Source organism: Mchenga conophoros, linkage group LG7, assembly GCF_057382185.1.
Source record: "Mchenga conophoros isolate Kocher_MC1m ecotype Shallow Benthic linkage group LG7, M_conophoros_male_GT1.1, whole genome shotgun sequence".
In the NCBI taxonomy this organism is placed as follows: domain Eukaryota; kingdom Metazoa; phylum Chordata; class Actinopteri; order Cichliformes; family Cichlidae; genus Mchenga; species Mchenga conophoros.
The window spans coordinates 45,214,450-45,236,399 of NC_140532.1; the positions used below are offsets into that span (position 1 = coordinate 45,214,450).

The window sequence follows — 21,950 nt, forward strand, 5'->3', positions numbered from 1 at the left end:
CTTTTAACTAAAACAACCAATTGTTTTGCAGCATGTCAGAAAGGTCATAACCAAAGACCACGAGGTAGCACAGTAACAATATGCATCACTACAACATATCTGTTCACAAAGTGAGATGCAATGGATAGTAAGAATTTTGGCAGAAATGCTAAATTGTGGTCAGTAAATAGTAAGGAGAACAGTGGAGAATGGCTGTCAAGTAGTGAGTAAGACACACAAAGCATCGACTGTGGACAATTATGAATACAAATCTGCACCCATTGCAGTTTATTAACAGGTTAATAAATTGAGTGATTCACTCAGTTTTAATTTTACAAAAAATCCCCCATTATATCCCAGCACTTGATTATCCTAACAAACACGTTTTATTATATTTTGTTAGTTTTGTTTTTGTTTTTGTTGTTTTGTCAGTATAAATGGTCCCATAAGGATCATGGCCTGTTCTAAACATAAAACAGTGACAAGCATTTCTTCTCTAAATTCTGAGTCTGATTAAACACAATAGCAAAAGGAAAAACATGTATCTGTAGAAAACTAAACACATTCAATGAGAGAGAAAAGGACTCGAGCCCTTACGAGAGAACTTTGATTCTTGCTGTAACAAATAATAGTTACTGGGATTATTAAAATTTACAATTAACCATATATTAATCTATCTCTATCTTTGATCACAATGCAAATAATAACAATAATATCTTGCAAATTGCAAAATTGCTTACAACAGAATTACACGCTGGAATCACCATCAGCATATGGCCAGATCATAATTATGATAGTACAGAAACGAAGTAATGAAGTCACACTATTAGCGTTATTATGGAGGTCCTAAATCGTGGTTGGATATCCTCATAAAATTTGCCTGAGAGAAACAAAAATCTTAGTTAAAGACTTATATTAAAAGAATACAACATCGTCTTTGCACCTGAAACTAATTGTTAGTAATCTCTTGGTTTCTTTTTTTTATTTAACATCCTTATATATAATATGAAGAAATAAATGATTAGATGGTTTTGTGTTTAATTAAGTTTTAGGTGCGCTATAATCTCCTCCCACCTGCCTGTAATGTTGCGCGCTGCAGTTTTATAGCAACTGTTGCCCAGTGAGGCAGCGCCATAGTCACCGTAGTCCTGGCGACTGTAACCCACCAACAACAACCTCTCTCTCCATCATTACCACCTCCTCCACCATCCTCATCTTCATCAACTAGTCCACAGCTCAGGTTTGCTTAAACTCTTTACTATTTTTAGCCAACGCACAGTTCTCTTCTGGCGTCACGTTGTAGTTTGTTTGGTTCTTTTGAAGAAAATATTATCGCTCGGGTTTATGTTTGTCTGCTGATGAATGAAGGCTCGATGAATCGCTGGGGTAGTTTGCTAGCGAGGGTGTTTCTTTGTAACGTGTTAGCCTGCTTGCTAACGTTGCCTGTAATGCCCACTGCTGTGAGAGGTCCTGTTCGCTACCGTTAGCTAGCTACGGCCTCTTACTGCGTTGTGTGAGGCTAAAACTGGCCGAAACGCGTCCAGCTGGACTGGAAATTGTGTTTTCTGCGTAACTTATTTGTTTAAACTTGTCATGCTGAATGGTAGCGTAGGTCTTGGCTAGTCAGTGATGCTAACTGGTCAGCTGGAGCAGGAGCAGGTGTCTGTTGCTAACGCCACCGATGCCTTCTGACAATGCCTGTTGGTATCTCTCTCTTTTTTTTTTCTTTTTTTTTGGGGGGGGGGGGGAGAGGGTAACGTTATGGGGATATTGCAAGTTTGTGTTTCGGGTGGTTCAGCTGTTTGCTCATACAAGATCAGTGCGTCGATTAGCAATGGAAAGTGCTGTGAGCTAGCCTTCCACACACACACTTACTGCTATTGACAATAGCTAAGCCATTACTTTCCCTTTTGTCTTAGGGAGCAAGATAGCTTCGCTAGCTCTCCATCTGCCCTCTTTGTGGCATCAGATGGCAATGATAAGCTGACTGATAACGCAAGGCTAAGTTTTGCAGTGGGCAGCTTTGAGGAAAACAACACTTAACGGATTATCCTTTAAACAGCGTGATGTTTTCTTGACTCGTTTTGTTAATCTGTATTATTGATTCAGCAAATGGACCGGTAACAGTTAATACACCCCATCCTCACAATAAGAATAATGCAGAATTATTGATTCCGTGTTAAAGACAGAAATTCATTTTTGTATTTCTATAATTCATCTTTTTGTACCCTGAGTATCAAAGAATTGAAGGAGGGTTAAGTGTGTTGTTTTTATTATGGCACTCAACAGAAAGGAGGTTGTTTGGGGGTTTGTTTGTTTGTGGGCATTCCAGGCTGCTTTTGAGTTGAGTAAAACTATTCTGTTTTTGTATTTCATTCACGTTTTGAACATTCCTTAATCTGATTGCAGATTTTTCTTATAAAAAAGTAGGTTTCTTAACGTTGCATCACAATTACTCTCGAGTCCACCTGTTCACCTGCAACCTCTGATTTCCCTTAGGCAAGAGAACAGGTGTGTGTGTGTGTGTGTGTGTGTGTGTGCGCGCGTGCTGAGAAGGGAAAGATGGGCACATCTGCAGCATTGTGGGGACTCTTTACCATCTTCATTTATTTGTATGCATCCGTCATAGAGAAGGCATCCAGAAACAATACACAACAACTGTTGGTCATCTTTGGCTTTTTCACTGCGATTGCTTATGTATTTTGTACGAGAAACGCCTGTCTCTCACCTGCAGCTGGACCTCACTGCACCAGAGTAATTCATACCACCTGTAAAATAAAAGCTAAAGCTCAAAATAATGTTAATGTATTAATCTGTTTGCATATACAACCCAAAATAGGTCATCCCTCCCACCAAATGCACACACACATAAACAGGATGTTGGAGACTGCTAGTTATAAGATCATGTTACCACTTACCTGTAGTCCACTAGGGCAGAAATAGTACCATGCCACCTGCTGCCTGGATCCTGTTGCATTTCCAATCACTTAAAGAGGGGCTGATTAATTCAATTATTCAGTCAGCCATTTTCATCGCTCGGCAGCACGTTTGTTTTCTTATTTGCCACAGCTTTTCAATAGTAATGTAAAAAGGGGGACACGTAAAGATTATAAAGGATGCATTTAGATTTTAGATGACCATAGTTATCAGCACTTAATTTTCCAGCTATGCGTTTTTGGGCATATCAGTGTTTTAATGTTTAATGCTTGCCTTTTATTTATGCAGGTTTTTCACATCAAAATCAGAATCGGCAGTCCTTACAAACAACTCCTGCTTTACAATCTTAGAACACAGCTCCTAAACAAACGTGGTACTTTGCATACCCCCTACCCCCTCCCTTTTCAGCTCCCAATTACATCTCACAGGTGCTGTATGAGCGGTGATCGTGGTGCTGTGTTTGTGTGAGAAAGAGAAAGAGCGATAGAAAGCGAGACTTTGAGTGTGGTGTACTTTTCAAGCTTGTTCACCTGTTCTTATGTCTTGGCTTAATGCATAAGAACTCCAACTTTGTCATACATAATCATTAGAGAGGCAAATTATAGTTCTTTGTATTTTCTGGTAGCTGTGACTGTGAACCTTTCCTGCTTTACTATTTGTTGCCTGTGGCATTAGCGGGAGAAACTGAGGAGGGGAAAAAAACTCTGAGCAAAATGTTGCACTCCTTGGTGGCTTTTGTTCCTCTGAGTCTTTGTAGGGCTTGCACTTGCTCAGTGGAGCACAGCATTTAAGTGGGCCACAAGGGAGTGACTGAATGGTGTGGCAGGAGGTGTGTGTGTGTGTGTGTGTGTGTGTGTGTGTGTGTGTGTGTCTGTGTCTGTCTCTTTATGGAGGGGGCTGAGGTGAGGCAGCAAGAGTGTGCTGCGGTGCAGGGTCTATTTTCCTACGATTAGGTGGGATCAGTTGTACTTGAGATTTCCACCTGCATTGTGGAATATAACCCTACGTCCTCTCTCAAAGTAGTTCCTTTCTCAGCATTCATATGCAGATGGTTGACAGATTAAAGGAAAAACCTAAACCCTTGACCCTTGTTATGCTGTGGGGGACATTCTGCTGATGCGGTTTGGGTCCGCTTGCCCCCTTAGATGGAAAGGTCACTACAAATCAATACAAAGTTATTCCAAGTGGTCACCTTTATCTTATGATGAAACATTTCTATTTTGAAGGGAGTGGTGTTTTCTAATATCAGACTCCCCTTTGCACAAGGGCAAACAAGTTTACCAAATAGATCAGCGGGTATGAAAACAATGTGAATTATTAACTGCGGCTTGCCATAACCAGATCATTTGAACATCTATTGTAGATTTCTGATGGACAGTGTTAGACAGTCTGTGCCACCATGACCAAAACAGCAAATGAGGGAAGAATGCCAGTCCTAGAGATACAGAGTCTTGCAGGAATAAAATCAAGACACAATGAAGCCGTGTGAGGAAATGGTGGCTAAACACCTGTGATAGACACCATCATGGTTTTTCCTATGAACTCAAAGCTGAAGTTTGTGAGGTGTGGCCCTTTAATAGGGTTGGTAGCTTGGATTCACCGGCTTTTAAACCAAGTTACTGGTTTGTTGTAGCATGCATGTAAAGGTTTAATCCTGTTGTTAGAATGTCAGCGTATTGTCCTAACTTTCAGTGTCTTAAGGAGATTTTCCTTTTGCCCTGCTATTTCTTTCATTTTCATTGCACCTACTACTGTTGACTCTACCCGGTTGTTTTCATTTGAGGTTGGTCACCTCAACAAGAATCAAGTGATAATTTTTGTCTAAAGAGAGGAGCCAGTGTCAGGTGAAGGGACAGATCGAGCTGTCCCTGCAGAGATTTGAAGCTGTTGGGAGACCCAGCTTAATTAACCAAGAGAGGCTTGTTCATGGAAACTGTGGTGGGAAGGAGGTGGCCTTTCCCTAGAAAGGAAAGGAATGGAGCCGAGCGTAGCCATACTATTATTAACTCACAAACACAGGTTCACCATCGGGTTTGTTCTCCCTATTGTCCTTAATTTCACAAAGTCTGTCTTAGTAGGTATATAAATGCAGTCTTAAATTTAAGATGTAGAATATAGATGTAGAATATAGGTCTCTGGTTAGTACTAAACCCATCTGGTAAAGATCTGTAATGAGGTATTTTGTTCTTGGCAGTTTTTTTGTTTTGTTTTGGGGGTTTTTGTTAATACTATTTCATGCAAGTCTTAAGTAACATAAACCTGTAAAAGTAGTGCCGGTTAGAGAAATGAGAAGCAGCATCTGTTTGGAGTTTGTTAAATATTAACTTGGTTTATGGCTGTGAACATGGAGACAGGATCATGCGTCACTGAAGCATGAGGCTCTCGGCACACTGAGTACCAGAGGGCAGAAACAGGTGTTTCCGTAGGATTGGTCTAGAGCTGTTTTATTAGCATTGATTTCAGTAGAACATACAAGGCTCTGTGATGGTACCTAAGGTTTCCTACATTTTATGTCGTGGCCTAACCAAATCATGTGGATTGGGTGGTGCATCAAAAGTATTTGCCTATTAGAACTGGTGTTCATTGATCTTTGATTGCACACTAGTATTAGCTGTGTGCTACACTGATAATTACAAGTAATATAAACCCCCTATTTAGCTGTGAATAGAGTATTACATTTTTTGTTTTTTCGGGGTGGGCAGAAGCATGATGAACACTAAGGTACAGTACCTTTTCTTTTAACAACAATCTATACATGTTGACTGAAAAGTCAGTCGTTAAATTTGAGGAGCAAGCAAAACAGGTATTCCATTCTTGATGTAGGCCTTTTTTTAGCTACTCAAACAGTTTGGGGCCTTATTTGTCATATTTTGCTTTCGTAATGGTCCAGATGATCGAGTCACCAGGTCCAGACTACAGACAGGCCAGTTTAGCAGATTTGAACTCATAACCATGCTATTATGATGCACAATGTGGTTAGGCAGGAAATAAACCCTTTTCTGTAAAAAGATTCCCCAAATCGCAACATATTTTCCCCTCAAAGTTATATATATCACTCAGCATTAATGTGTATTCCATAGATGTGCATTACACTGCCATATTGGCATGCTTGGCTTTTGAAGTGTTTGCATTTAAAAAGCTGAATGGTCTGTTTCTTTTTTTCACTCCAGAGGTGTTTGCGGTTTCCAAAAATCATTTTCCCTGGTCAAACCTCTTTCCACTTTACCTCAATCCGTCCTCCCATACAGAAAACACTATGATTATACAGGGTCTCTTGTTTGTTTTGTTCTTTTTTTATTTGTGTTTTTTTCTTTTTTAAATACATCAACAAACTGTGTTCAAGGACATTAAGTTTTCATGAGTCCATGATTTCATTTTCTCAACTGAGCTGTCCCTGTCCTCAATGCAGTACTTCACAAGGCCTTGAAGGTCTTGTCTGTTCAGCCTTATATCACAGATGATGAAACTCCCCCCAGTTTCCTTGTACTTTTACATTGATGAGCTTTAACCTGTACCTATTTGTCCATAAAAGTCTTTCACGCTCAAGGATTCCTCTATGCTGCTGGTGAAGTGACACAATTCACCAGGTTTTATCTTTACATAACTTACCAAGTCTCTTGTTGCTCTGGTCGCAACTTTTTCTAAATGTGTTGCTGGTGCCAAATTCAAAATTTGCACACATTTTTGAGCATAGCTTTTCTTATATTCAGCACTATATTAGATTAAATACATTGTAATTAACAAAACGTTGTCCTGTGTTAATTTTAAACTTCTGTAAAAAGCTGCTTTACAGGTTAGACCATCTGGTCTACAATGATTTAGTGTTTTCCCTTTCTTATTTAGGCGCCATGCAGACCCCTGAAGCAGGCGCTGACTCCACCTCCACTGTCCCTCTTCAGACCACTGTGCCTGTCCAGCCTACTGGCTCCACCCAGCAGGTCCCCGTCCAGCAGCAGGTATGTCCAGCCTGCCTGGTGCCAGTGCACATGAAATGGATGTTTGTATTACTTAGTTCAATATAGAAGTGTAGTAAACAAGTTGATTAATTAATAACCTTTGCGATTTATCTTTCCAGGCCCAGACTGTTCAACAGGTTCAGCATGTTTACCCAGCACAGGTGCAGTATGTCGAGGAAAACAGTGGCGTCTTCACCAATGGCACCATGTGAGTCACTTAGCCAGACTTCTCATACACCACTCCACAGATATTAACGTAAAATCTCTGAAGCCTGTTCTTTCTCCTCCCTGGTCTCTTCACACCATCATTCATGTCACAAGCACATGATGTTGGTGGGAGTGCATGGTTGTTTTTGTGTTAGATTTCTTTTCTTTGTGGTGTGGAGACCTGTGTTTGATGGTGCTTAGTCACCTGAAAATGACCTGAAGTAGTCTTTTCTTTTAAATTGTGAGGCTTTCCAAGAGTCTCTTGAGTCTAGGGAATAGAGTTAGATCCACACTCAATAACAAGCCCAAGCCGATATGTGACGCAAACAAAATGCAGAAGTACGGCTATGCCGTGTTATATCAGCTGCGATAATACAGGATATAAAAGTGTCTTATCATGACATCGTCGCTGTAGCAACTACATGCTTTAATGTTCCCTAGCATGTACAGCAGTGACACAAGCACAGTCATGTCATTGCGTGAGGCCCATCTCAGCGTCCGATGTCGATTTATCTCTAACACAATACTTTGCAAAATATGCAAAAAAAACCTTTTCCACTCAAAGTTTAAACAACAAACATGATTCACCGTTTGACGGAAAAACATACTGTTGAGCACAACCAGGCTGTTCCAGAGGATGTTAGCAGCTGGTCATGTGCAACCCAAAAGTAAACAAATGACTCAAGAAAGCATCAGTATCTGCACTCTTTAGTTGCACTACATGGAACAGGAAGAACAAAGTGTGGATGGACATTATTGATTCGGTTTCATGGTAGAAAAGCATGACTTTAAGCGGCTGGTTAAAAAGCTCAACCCAAGATAGAACATCCCAAATAGAAAATATTTTTCAGTATATAATGTGACAATCAGTGTTGAGCCTTTTTTTCCTATTTTACTTCTAATGTCCAGGGAAAATCTTGCTTAGTCTACTTTTGTGCTTACTTGACTTATGCTATGTCACTGTATACAGTGGGGCAAAAAAGTATTTAGTCAGCCACCGATTGTGCAAGTTCCCCCACCTAAAATGATGACAGAGGTCAGTAATTTGCACCAGAGCTACACTTCAACTGTGAGAGACAGAATGTGAAAAACAAATCCATGAATCCACATGGTAGGATTTGTAAAGAATTTATTCGTAAATCAGGGTGGAAAATAAGTATTTGGTCAATAACAAAAATACAACTCAATACTTTGTAACATAACCTTTGTTGGCAATAACAGAGGTCAAACGTTTACTATAGGTCTTTACCAGGTTTGCACACACAGTAGCTGGTATTTTGGCCCATTCCTCCATGCAGATCTTCTCGAGAGCAGTGATGTTTTGGGGCTGTCGCCGAGCAACACGGACTTTCAACTCCCGCCACAGATTTTCTATGGGGTTGAGGTCTGGAGACTGGCTAGGCCACTCCAGGACTTTCAAATGCTTCTTACGGAGCCACTCCTTTGTTGCCCGGGCGGTGTGTTTTGGATCATTGTCATGTTGGAAGACCCAGCCTCGTTTCATCTTCAAAGTTCTCACTGATGGAAGGAGGTTTTGGCTCAAAATCTCACGATACATGGCCCCATTCATTCTGTCCTTAACACGGATCAGGCGTCCTGTCCCCTTGGCAGAAAAACAGCCCCATAGCATGATGTTTCCACCCCCATGCTTCACAGTAGGTATGGTGTTCTTGGGATGCAACTCAGTATTCTTCTTCCTCCAAACACGACGAGTTGAGTTTATACCAAAAAGTTCTACTTTGGTTTCATCTGACCACATGACATTCTCCCAATCCTCTGCTGTATCATCCATGTGCTCTCTGGCAAACTTCAGACGGGCCTGGACATGCACTGGCTTCAGCAGCGGAACACGTCTGGCACTGCGGGATTTGATTCCCTGCCGTTGTAGTGTGTTACTGATGGTGACCTTTGTTACTTTGGTCCCAGCTCTCTGCAGGTCATTCACCAGGTCCCCCCGTGTGGTTCTGGGATCTTTGCTCACCGTTCTCATGATCATTTTGACCCCACGGGATGAGATCTTGCGTGGAGCCCCAGATCGAGGGAGATTATCAGTGGTCTTGTATGTCTTCCATTTTCTGATGATTGCTCCCACAGTTGATTTTTTCACACCAAGCTGCTTGCCTATTGTAGATTCACTCTTCCCAGTCTGGTGCAGGTCTACAATACTTTTCCTGGTGTCCTTCGAAAGCTCTTTGGTCTTGGCCATGGCGGAGTTTGGAGTCTGACTGTTTGAGGCTGTGGACAGGTGTCTTTTATACAGATGATGAGTTCAAACAGGTGCCATTCATACAGGTAACGAGTGGGGGACAGAAAAGCTTCTTACAGAAGACATTACAGGTCTGTGAGAGCCAGAGATTTTCCTTGTCTGAGGTGACCAAATACTTATTTTCCACCCTGATTTACGAATAAATTCTTTACAAATCCTACCATGTGAATTCATGGATTTTTTTTTCACATTCTGTCTCTCACAGTTGAAGTGTACCTCTGGTGCAAATTACTGACCTCTGTCATCATTTTAAGTGGGGGAACTTGCACAATCGGTGGCTGACTAAATACTTTTTTGCCCCACTGTATCATGCTGGTGGTTGATGTTTCAATAGAGTCACATTTCAAATTAGGTAGTGTGTAGTGCTAACCAGTGCACCACTGTCGCACTTAATTATCTTAAAAGCACAAAATCCACAATAACACCTATTTTTAAATTGTCTGTTAAATAAATTTACCATGTATAAACGTTTGTAGTTTTTATATACTTACTTTGGGCACACTGGCTGATTGTTGTCATCTCTTCTAAACAGAAGAACCTACTCCTACTCAGAGCCAGCGCTATACAGCCAGAACAGTGGAGGGAACTACTTTGACACACAGGGCAGCTCAGCACAGGTGTCCACTGTGGTGACGTCACATGGCATGACCAACAATGGAGGAGGGGGCACTGGAGGAATGAGCATGGGTCTGGCGGGGGGTCAGGTAATCAGCAGCAGTTCTGGGGCTTACCTCATGGACAGTGCTGGACCCCACCCTGCAACCCAGACCGCACGAGCTTCACCAGCTACTGTAAGTTGCATAGCATCGACTGTGTGGGTCCTCGGTCTACCTTTCCCTCTTTGCATTTGTGTGTTTGTTTCTTGATCTGAGTAGTGTTATGTAGTTTGTTGTGATTTGGTAACTTATAAATTTTGCCTGGTAAGATCCAGGCCAGTAATAGTTTGCTTGGAATCTCCCTATTAGCATAAATGCTGTTTCTGTCATGCTTCATCTATCTATGCACGAGTTTGATCCGAAATGTGGATCGGCCATTTCTTAATTAGAGTTCCAAATTTAAACTTTGAAGTTATGTCATGTGTGCAAAATTTTCATGTGTGCACATATTGTACCATATCATACATAGACAATTTTAGCGTGCTACTTTTCCTTCATTGTGTGGCGTGTGCTTTATCTCTGGTCATTATGTGGTGCTAATGTATGAAATGCACTGTGTAGGCTGGGAGTTTCTGGAGTGATGTAACTTCTACCGGCAGTGTTCACTATCATCTTTAATGTTATTTGAGCAATATAGGTGTTTGTTTTTATCCCTTATTTTATATGTCTACTATTCCCAATCTTTGAGGAAGAAGACAGGGAAGTGATAAGAGCTAAGAGACAGGTGCAGTAAGGAGGGGAAATTAGGGCATGCTTATGGAAAATCGTAGCCTTTTTATTTTGCTATGATGATCTGAATTCACTGTAAGAAAATATTTTGCATTTTAGAAAATATCTACTCATAAAACAACATGTGCAGTCAGGTTTCACAGGACTATGCAAGTCTATGAAGACCTGCGTGCACCCTTATTGCTTTGCATAGGAATTAAGAGGCTAAGTAGCAGCCAGGTGCCGCTAATTATACGTTATTAATTGATCATCAGCAAGTGTGAGCACCTCTATAAAAGCAGAAGTTTGCTGGTTTGGAGCATTCAGGTGTGGGTTAACACAATGTCACAATCTTTCCAGCAATTTACCCCAAGACTGTGCAATAATTGGAGAAATTGCAAAAAAGAAGAAGAAAATTCATTACCACACAATTAGAAAAAGATTGAAGAAGTATGGTTTGTTGGGAAGGGTCGCCAGGAGAAAGCCTCTTCTCTTTAAAAAGAAGAACATGGTGGCTAGTTTTCAGTTTGCAAAGTTGTATCCGAACAAACCAGAAGACTTCTTCATCACTATCTTTTGGATGGACGATACCAGAGTGGAGATGTTTGACCATATAGCACAGCCCCACATCTGGCAAAAGCCAAACACAGCATATCAGCACAATCACCTCATACCAGCTGTTAGGCACGGTGGTGGAGGGCTGAGAATTCGGGCTTGTTTTGCAGTTTGTAGTGATCGACTTCACCATGAACTCCTCTGTAGACCAAAATACTCTAGAATCAAGTGTCAGGCCATCTGTCCAACAGCTAAAGCTTGCCCAAACTGAGTCATGCAACACAATGATGAGCCCAAGCCCAGCACCAGATCTATAACAGAATGGCTGAAAAAGAAAAGAATGGAGGTGTTACAGTGGCCTAGTCAAAGTCCAGCCCTCAGTCTAAATGAGATCTGGACTTTTATGCAAGAGAGCTGTGCATAACTAAATATCTGCAAACCAGAAAGAACTAAACCAACTCTGTACAGAAGAGTGTGCCAAAATTTTTCCATAACATTGAGAGACACTGATAGTCATACTGAAAAGCTGTTGCTGCTAAAAATGTTTCTACAAGGTGTTGAATCACTGGGTCTATTTACTTTTTTTCCTGGACTGTTATGTACACTTCATCTAAATTATTAGCTTTCAAACAGTCTTTTAAGAGTCATATTTCCAACTACTGCATATCTCACTTTGGAAGTAAATGTTCTTGCACTACAATGACCTGCTGAGAACTAAGAGCCAGGCGTACATACTATGCAATCACCCTCACTTGAGCTAAGTGTTTGGTTTTTACTTTAATTTATACTATTGGAATCACGCTGAGACACAGCACATATTTACCAGAAGAGCACTAAATAGTTTTGAACTGAGAATGGTTAACTTTATGCCTCGTGTTCATGCCTCCCCTCTCTGTAAAATAAGAGCCAGTCTGGTATTACAGAGTCATTGTCATCTCGAAAGGTTTTCCTGAATGACAGGTTGTCCTGCTCTGCTTGGGTTTAGCGGTGCTTGCTTTGGAGTCTTTTCTAGATTGCATTTTTTTTTTTTCGCTTGTGGCCTATTCATGTGTGTACATCAACTCTTTATTTTTCTTGCTTTTGTTTTCATTTTCCCCTCTTACATTTTGTTGTCCTGTGCTTCGTGGTTTATCAGATTGAAATGGCGATTGAGACTCTCCAAAAATCTGAGGGTTTATCCAGTCAGAGAAGCTCGCTGCTCAACAGCCATGTAAGTTGCTTTTATGAACGCTCGCCCACGTCTAACCTTAACTTTTGCTAAACTCGCTCTCTTGCTGCCTCCCTCCAGTCTCTGTACATTTAAGTTCAGTGTGGTGCCTGCTATTTTCGTTGCTGGTTTTAATTATTACCGCTTTAAATTTTCTGGCTGCTATAGAAGCTTTTGCAGAGCAGTGATGGAGCAGTATTATATTTACTAACTGTTGGCCTAAGGTTTTTGTAAGGACCAACATGGAAGTCTGTTAAGTTAAAAAGGAAGATAAAAAAAAAAAAATGTCATGAAAAACAATTCTTTCTTGCTGTTGTAGCTCCAGTGGCTGTTGGACAACTACGAGACAGCAGAGGGAGTAAGTCTGCCACGATCTACTCTCTACAATCATTATCTGCGCCATTGCCAGGAGCAGAAATTGGACCCTGTAAATGCAGCTTCTTTTGGCAAACTCATCCGCTCCATCTTCATGGGTCTCCGTACAAGACGCCTCGGGACAAGGTTAGCGCCTTTTATCTTCTTAAGTAAAGAAAAGCTGTTACATTAGGGATTTGACATTTTAATCTATTAGAAATATGCCCGCCTCCTCACTGTGAGTCTATCAGTGTGTTTTAACTTTGGGGTTTGTGTTGCAGAGGGAACTCCAAATATCATTACTATGGTATACGTGTGAAACCAGATTCCCCACTCAACAGACTCCAAGAAGACATGCAGTACATGGCACTCAGACAGCAGCCTGTTCAGCAGAAACAGAGGTAGAGCACACACAGCCTGGACTGAAATATTAGCAAGTTGTAGTTTTAGTAGGTAGGAAGCAATGTGATTTTGGTATTGGGGGGTTTTTGTTATTGTTTTGTTTTTGTTTTGTTTTTTTAAGGTTCAAGCCAGTGCAGAAGTTTGATGGTGGCTCTGGGGAGAATTACTCAGGTGGAGGGCAGCACCATCCTGGTGCTGCAGAGCAGACAGTTATAGCACAGAGCCAGCACCACCAGCAGTTCCTAGGTCAGCGGCTTTTCTTTTTATCCAAAAGTCTGAACTGACATATACTGGCTATTATGTCTTTTAGATGATTCTGTTGTGTTCACTTCCAACAGATGCGTCGCGGGCACTCCCCGACTTTGTAGAGCTGGACCTTGGACAGAGCAATACAGAGAACATCAGCCTAGATGATGTGAAAGCTCTCCAGTCCCTTTACAGAGAGCACTGTGAGGTTAGACAAAGTGCTTTTTATATTCAATGCAGTGTCTCACACACACACGGCACACTGGGCACTTAAGTTGATGTCACAAAGGAAACGGGTCAGGATCCTCTTTCATGCTAAAAGATGGCTGAGTAATCCCTTTCAATGTTATCGCCTTCATTGATGCGTCATCGTGTGTGTGTGTGTGTGTGTGTGTGTGTGTGTGTGTGTGTGTGTGTGTGTGTGTGTGTGTGTGTGAGTGAGACTATTAACCTGGGCTTAACTTAATTTCTGCAGGGCCCATATTATGTTTTCCACTTATTTTCTAATAAGACTGTTTTTCTCTGTCAAAGTAAGGTCAGTTTTGTTCTCTTTATCAATCATAACACCATCTTTTTTTCTTAATCAAGAACTACAGTAAATGGGCTCTTACTTACATGGTGCTTTTCTACTCACTTTGAGCAGCTAAAGCACTTTCTCACTACAAGTCTCATTCACCCAATCTCAGACACAATCATACAGTGCTTTTTTTTTTCTTCTTCTTCTTTCTTTCTTTCGATCTGTGTGTAAGCACTTTTTGAAATGTTTTTTTTTTTAAATCTGACATTCGCACTTACGCTCTGATGGATGTATCATGCCCAAGGATACTTCGACACACAGATTAGAGTAGCCAGGGATCGATCCACCAACCTTCAAATGTGTATACCTGCTCTCCCATCTGAGCCACGGCCGCCCCACAAAAAGCTGCTAATACTAAAAATACAGTAAAGTACAGTTTTGCTTAATTTAAAGAAGTCTGTGAATTTAAAGTTTTGTTGGGTTTTTTTGGATTGAGAGTGGGGGAACTTTCGAAAAGATCAGGTGTGACAGATCTGTAAATGCCAGCAGCTGACATTTTGAAACAGAACATTCTCCTCAACTCTGATAATGACCCAGAAATTAGGGATCAAATCATCCACAAGTGTTGACCACAGCTCTAACTTTTCATTTTATCCAAATTAAAAAAGTTAAACAAAAAAAAAAAATGTCCTTACAAACCCATAGTAGTGTGTAACCTTGCAGATAGTTTGGTATTTTAATGTCCGTGTTAAAGGTTTCCGCTTGTTAATACAAAAGGAATGGAATTTCATTTTAGCACTAAGTGCAATGGAAAAAAAACTGTCAATATAACAGAATTGACTAGCAATAGTTTTTAGAAGTCATTATTTTCAAAAGAACAAAGAAAGCAGTATCAGTCATGAATGTTCTCTTTTCATTTCAGGCTATCCTGGATGTGGTTGTCAACCTCCAGTTCAGTCTGATTGAGAAGCTGTGGCAGACATTCTGGCGTTATTCTCCCCCGGACACTGTAGAGGGTGCTACTGTCACAGAAAACAGGTGAGGTCAAGTAAATGATATACATGCAGTATGTTGTGTCTGAAGGATAAATATTAAAATATTTAATGTCAGAAATTTGAAAAAAAAAAAACAAACAAAAAAAAAGGTTAATCTGGGGTTTTTTTTTTTTTGTTTTGTTGTGTTTTGTTTTTCATTTTGTAGCAGCATAAGTGAGATTGAAGCGCGGCTCCCCAAATCACAGCTATTGGTGCTGTGCAGAAACGAAACTGTACTCAAGTGGATGAGCACCTGCGACCATTTAATGTACCAGGCCCTTGTGGAGATCCTTATTCCTGATGTCCTGAGACCCATTCCCAGTGAGCCACAGTCACACATGACTCATGCTTTATTTGTTTGTTTGTGTTAATGTTGATGACAGCTCAATCATTAATGCAGTGTTGTCAGATTTGCCTTTCTGTATCATTTGTCAGGTGCCTTGACTCAAGCCATTCGCAATTTTGCCAAAAGCCTGGAAAGTTGGCTCACTAATGCCATGAATGCCATTCCACAGAGAATGATCCAGACCAAGGTATGTTATTGCAGATGTTTGTATTTGGCTGTATGGCTTTCAGATCACATACTTAGAAAGCATGAGTGTGTTCCTCACCCTTAAGTATGCATACATCGAAACCTAAAGACTGAGATCAACAGCAAGGAGATGGTTTGTAAAGTGGCTTGCAGATGTATAGCAATTGTGTGCAGGCTAACTAAGGTGAAGTAGTTCTAACAAAGTAAGATTTGCAGTAGGATGCATTAAAGCTTATCAGGTACATAAATAAAACTTAATTGAATTATGGTGGCTGGCACTGAGCGTAACTTCAAGGCCTGGCTGTAATAACACTACGGTTTAATAATAGATAACATGAATACCTAGAGCAGACTAATGTGTTTACGATACGTATGCATGTGTACTTAAAAAAGATAACATCTGGGCTCTTGTTTCTTTTAACAGATTGCCGCTGTTAGTGCCTTTGCGCAAACATTGCGCAGATATACATCTCTGAACCACCTGGCTCAGGCGGCACGTGCTGTGTTGCAAAACACATCACAGATCAACCAGATGCTCAGCGATCTCAATCGTGTTGACTTTGCCAATGTACAGGTAAGAACTAAAGATCTTAACTACTGTGTCAAAGAATAGACACTTATTCATTTTTTTGTCAATTGTTTTCTGAAAATGTCCAAATACAACCCCTGTGTGACTGTTGCATAGGAGCAGGCATCGTGGGTGTGCCAGTGTGAGGAAGGAATGGTTCAGCACTTGGAGCAGGACTTCAAGGCCACATTACAGCAGCAAAGCTCTCTGGAGCAATGGGCAGCGTGGCTAGACAATGTGGTCACTCAGGTCCTCAAGCCCTACGAGCACCGGCCCAGCTTCCCCAGGGCAGCTCGACAGTTCCTGCTAAAATGGTCCTTCTACAGGTCTGTGGTAGAGGGTGGGAAATAAGTGTATTCTGAGACACACATGAGAGTGTGCAGCATTGTTTTGAAAAGACAAAAACACTTTGGTGTTTTATATTTCTGCAGCTCGATGGTGATCAGGGACCTGACCCTACGCAGTGCTGCCAGCTTTGGTTCCTTCCACCTGATTCGACTGCTGTATGACGAATACATGTTTTACCTGGTGGAACATCGTGTGGCTCAAGCTACTGGAGAGACACCTATTGGTGTCATGGGGGAGGTAAAGATGTTGCATATCTTGTTTTCTCTTTACTCTCTCTGACTTTTTAAAATGATGTTTCATAGTTAGTGCCGTTGTCATACACTATATTAAATAACAACCTGTAAAATCATAGAAAACAACTAAACAGAAAATTCTTTATGATAATTGTTTGTCTTTGCAGTTTGACAGTCTCAACACCTTATCCCTTACTAACATTGACAAAGGTATGTAAAATGATAATATTTGCTACAAATATTGTGAGATTTTTTTATGTCATTGAATTGTGATGATTTCTGCATCTTCAGTCGTCTCTAAAGCTTCCTTTTAATGCTTGTTTGCTGTTTTCTCCTGTCTAGATGAAACAAGTGGGATGGACAGTGACTTAGAAGAGGACACGGAGGAGTCCGGGGAGCCTCTTGCCAAGCGGGAGAAGTCGGAGCACGAGGTAATCCAGGTGATCCAGGTCGGGGCACTAGAAGATGGGTCCCACCCTGTGGTGGGTGTTGTCCAGCCTGGTGTACTTCACTCTTTGCCGCAGCCCCCACAGGACCACACTGAGCACATCCTTACCCCCTCTGTTGGTACTCCGACCATCCGCCACTGCAGCACCACGGGCAACACCTATGCCTCTGTTTGAGGGTCTGGGGGCACAGCTGACCTTGTCTGGCCTCTTTTTGCCCTGTTACTCTTCACATATCTTTCTCTTTGTAAGTCTTGGTGTTTGTGTCCTTTTTCACACATTGTCTCTGTTTGCACCGGTGTGGATGTGCTCTCCTCTTCCAGCCGGGTCAGTGGAGGAGCAATGAAGTGCTGATACACCGGCCACGCTGTTCTGTCCTTGTCTTACTGCTTAGATTCTGGATGTGCTCGTTAAGTCTGTGCTCGGCAGCTGATGGAAGGGACCTGAAGGAAAAGGACTAATTCGACCCGTTAAATGTTTCCCGTTTCTGCCTCTGTCTGTGTATGCAGATGGGTTTTATCCCGAAGACAAATTACTACTGATAACTACTGATGTCTCAGAGCTCAAATCCATGTCACTAGTCCCAGTGGAGCAAAGGCATTGATTGACTCAAGACCTTACCTATTGTACATAATAGTTTTGCTATAATTTCAATTAATATTACATAAAAAAGAAATCATGGTGCTATCATTGTGTTTTGGGTTTTTGTTTAGTTTTTCCTTAATTTTCTAGTTAATCCTCCTAATTTTAGTATGATTTCATGTTGTCACACATTCCAACTGCTGATACACTTTTGGTTGAACAAAAATGTTTCTGTATGTAGCTAACAAAACTTTATATATGATTTTAAATTAAGGATCATGGGGCAGTTTTTTTTCCGTTCCCTTTGAAAATGATTTAGTAGCCACTCAACGATAGACACTTATAGCTTTTAGCCACATAAAAACTAAGGAAAAAAACCCTAAAGAGATGTCACTGCTGCTACTCTTGTATATAGGAAATTGAGAAGAAAGGCTGTTAAAAAGGAAAAAAAAAGTCTCTAATGCTAGCTTTTCTATGCACTCTGTGCATAACGCTTGCCTTCGTTAATTTTAGATGCTCTGTAATTCTGTTTATGTGACAAGCTGTAATCTTGAAAACAACTCACCCGACACGTTCCCCTGTTTTTGCAATTTCTGTCTTAATGAAATTCCTTAAGTTTGCAGTGGACCAAAAACTAACGCAAGGAAACTGAAGAGTGAGCCAACTGGGGCCGCACAGAAGTTGTTTCCTGTCCAACAGTGCCATGTTGCAGAGCAGAAGGAATGTCAGGGATTTAATGTACCTCGGCTTTATCATAGTGCCTTATCTTTAAATGCAGCTGCCCGTGTAGTCCTGACTGTGTGCTGTAGAGAGCCTACAGCCCTTCTGCATTGTCCAAGCCACAGATTTGGCTTTTCTGGTGACTCGTGGCTGGATTTGGGCTGGCTCATCAGTGTTGAGACCAAGGGATGCAGGCGCAGACACGCCCGTTGTTTCCTCCAGCTCAGCTCTACTTAGCCCGCTACTTATCTGAATCGTGGTCTGTAGCCTCTCCCCTGCCCTCACTCTGCCCTCTCAAGGCCTATTCTTGCATTATTAGCCTTCGTTTTTGTGTGAAGTGTGTGAACGTGCGTGTTTGTGAACATGGATGCTTATGTGTGCGCTGCGTTTTTATGTACGCATGTGTGTGTTTATGCCTGTGCGTCTGTGTGCTTGTGTGTATTTGTTGGAACACATCCATCAGTCACCCTACCTCAAACCAGTGGTGCCAGCCCTTTGACGCGTGCAGCACAGTCACCTAACCTTATTGCACACACACCACTGTACTGCACAAATCTCAACGCGATAGAGAAAGTCTGCATTGCTTTTCTCTCACCTCTGACACACGTTCCTTTCAATTTTTAGCCCGTGACATGCTTCATTCTTTGTTCCCTGTTTAAAGATCATCTTTGTACAGTGGACCAAAAGTAGATATTTTCTGATATTCAAAGAGATATAGAGAGATATATATGTATAGTATATATAATGATGATACACTACATATATTTGTTGTTGGAGTTTTTTTTGTTTTGTTTTGTTTTTTTAACGTGGTTGATCTGATTGTTTCTATGTGAATGTTTCTTATGGTAGCTCATCTGTAATTAGTTCATAGACTGTGAAATGGGAAAGGCATGGTGACTAACTTCTGATTCCTTAGACTACTTCTATACTTGAACTGTTATAGCCTTCTATGTTGTGGAGAATATTGAGATTAATCCTCTAAATAGGAACATTTTGTTACTAAAATAAATCTGTTCTTATTTTTTCATGCTTGTTGAAATGCTCTGTACAATTTCTCTGCAAAAATGTTTATTTATTGATATTTATTGTGATTTTTTTTTCTTTTTGTTAAATTGCTTATGCATATGTTATAATGGGTACTAATGATAACTCTTGATTATTCCGCTGAAAAAAGAGCAGACCTGTACAGAAAGGCTGGATTTTCTTTTCTTTTCTATTTTTTTTTTTTCTTTTTTTGTCATTTATGTTGATTTAAGGGTAAAGAAAAAAAAATGCTGTTATCACAGCCCTTCAGCGGCTATCTTTAGATGCTAGCAGTACACTGGTACTTTTTGTTTTTAGCCTTGCTTGTGTGCCTGTGTAGAAAACATGCTTAACATTAGGGAAGTGTGGGAAAGTGCAAATGTCTTTTCAGCTATTGGGTCAGTGGACTCTACTTGATGTTCAGCCTTTTGGGGATGAGGATATCTGAAAAGTAAATTCTGACATTTCCAAACCTAGCTTCCTCACCAATTAAACCTATGCTACATCTGTAACACTAGCCCTGCTTGCCCTGCCAACGTGTAACACTAGCCGCACTTGTCCTGCTGGCTTAAGAAAAAAAAAGTCACTGATCGTATTGTAGAACTAGGCTCACATAAATCCAAGATTTTAACTGTATTGAATAGGAACAGCTTGAAAAGTCTCCAAAAAGAGCCAAGCAAACGGAGCGTCGGACGAGACACTGACGCCCTGGCTCTCAATATTAAACTGAGTGCAACTTAAGAGAACAGAGAAAGTAATGAAAAATGTCCAATAAATGGAGAATTTATTAATCTCTTTTATATTGCGGAAATCCTTATATAAATATGTGTTCACGTAATTGAAAAAATGAAATGCACCATTCCCACAGGCTCCTTTCATGGGGTTGTGTCTATAAAATGTCCAAATTTGTTGTAAATCTGGGTGTACTGTTAGGAATAAAGGTTTTGCAGAATACTTTTCTTCTTTGCTTGGCAATGGCATTTTTACCTTTCTCCAGCTGGATTATGTTATCACTCAGAGATGAAAAGTTATTTTGTGCATTCGAAGTGAAAATGGCTTAAAATGAATTTACTGGTTTTCCTTTAGGATCAAAAGTGCTTTCTGGTCTTGCACACTCTGCCATGTGCTGCTAGAAGCTTCTTATTTTTGTATCTCTCTCACTAAGTTTAGCTCTTTACCCAGTTTACTTTTACCAGATTGTGCCAGATGCTGATTTGGCTTTCTCAATCTCAAAGCCTGCCTCTTTCCCAAAAGCTGGACCAATGTTAATGCAGCCAACACTATTATACTTTATTTCTGAGTGTCTTTGAGATTGATGAAGATTGTTTTTGTAACCACTGTTTGCAAATTTCCAAATAAGACCCTGGTGAAAGCTGAGAATTGCCTCTTCAGCTGAACAATATGGCAGCTTCACTGACCCATAGCGGACTCCAGTGCCTTTAATTTCACCCTGGCCAGAGCAGTGGGCCTTGGTGACTATTGGGTCTCTGGTGGGCTACAGATAGAGGCTACAGAGCAGACATTTCCTTGCACAGGTGCTGCCACTAAGAATGCTGAGGAAGCATAAAGACGTCCTCAGACTGGACTCCTGATTATTTACTGGATTTGACACACACACACACACGCGCGCTCATGTTGCTCATGGTAGATTGCCTGCATTTTATTGTACAGAACTGGTTAATGAACCATGATAAAAACTGTAAGTAAAATGCTCTCTCATTAATTTTTTTTTTTCTCATGATCGTGATTTGTTTTGAATATTTTCTGAATGCTGTGACCCGTTTTGAGATTTGTAATTTTCTTCTTTTTTTTTTTCTTTCTAAGTGCCATTTGACAGTCTAGTGAGTCGTGGCCATCTGTAGCACCCTCTAATGCAAGCACAAGCATTTGGGAGTGGCGTTTAGGGAAGGTTTCTATTTGGCTTCACCCTAGACAAAAGTGTGTATATATCAAAAACAGAAAAGGTATATTTATTTGTGTCTTAACTATTTCATTTGTTCTTTTGGTGAACATTTTATCTGATATGTTGGCTCAAAGTGCTTTTGTGATTACTTTTCCCCCTTCTTTTTTTGGATAATGTATAGTATCTGATATAATATATACACACAAACTTCATGTGACTTTCCTTTTGTGTGCTGTTAAGTTTTCTTCATATAATGTATATTTTTCAAAATTGGCAAAGCAAACCAACATGTGTAGGATGATTTGTATCGTGTATTTTGCATTAAAAAAAAAAAAAAGCAAAAAAAAAAAAAAGGATGATTCGGGGGCTTTTATATTTACGACATTATCATTTAGTGTGTCGTATTGATGATCATAGAAACTATTAAAGACACATGTAGTTTGTTTTTCTGAATATTTCAGATCTCAGCTCAGGCTAGCTTTAGTGTTGTTTTTCTTAAAATTTGTGACTTGTCTTTGCAGTAATAAACGTTTTCTTGTTCAAAGCCGGCGTCCTTTTTAACAAGCTTGAT

General features: G+C 40.6%; 1 protein-coding gene across 4 annotated transcripts; it reads left to right on the forward strand.

Annotated features, from left to right (window-relative positions):
- Positions 1-1,081: 1,081 nt before the first annotated feature.
- rfx3 (regulatory factor X, 3 (influences HLA class II expression)) lies at positions 1,082-21,923 on the forward strand. Of its 4 annotated transcripts, XR_014893033.1 has the most exons (18): positions 1,607-1,679; positions 6,760-6,872; positions 6,992-7,080; positions 9,878-10,136; positions 12,400-12,474; positions 12,791-12,972; positions 13,107-13,226; positions 13,349-13,473; positions 13,566-13,681; positions 14,913-15,028; positions 15,191-15,345; positions 15,460-15,557; positions 15,981-16,130; positions 16,242-16,450; positions 16,556-16,709; positions 16,873-16,915; positions 17,048-17,398; positions 17,546-21,923. XR_014893033.1 is itself a non-coding variant. In XM_085279621.1 (17 exons), the coding sequence occupies exons 2-17, from the start codon at positions 6,765-6,767 to the stop codon at positions 17,326-17,328; spliced, it is 2,280 nt and encodes a 759-aa protein (XP_085135747.1). In that variant the 5' UTR covers positions 1,082-1,219; positions 6,760-6,764; the 3' UTR covers positions 17,329-21,923. The 4 variants fall into 4 exon arrangements, 3 of the variants coding, with proteins under 3 accessions (XP_085135747.1, XP_085135746.1, XP_085135745.1); XM_085279621.1 differs by lacking the exon at positions 1,607-1,679 and adding an exon at positions 1,082-1,219 and having other exon boundaries at positions 17,048-21,923; XM_085279620.1 differs by having other exon boundaries at positions 1,605-1,679; positions 15,194-15,345; positions 17,048-21,923.
- Positions 21,924-21,950: the final 27 nt, after the last annotated feature.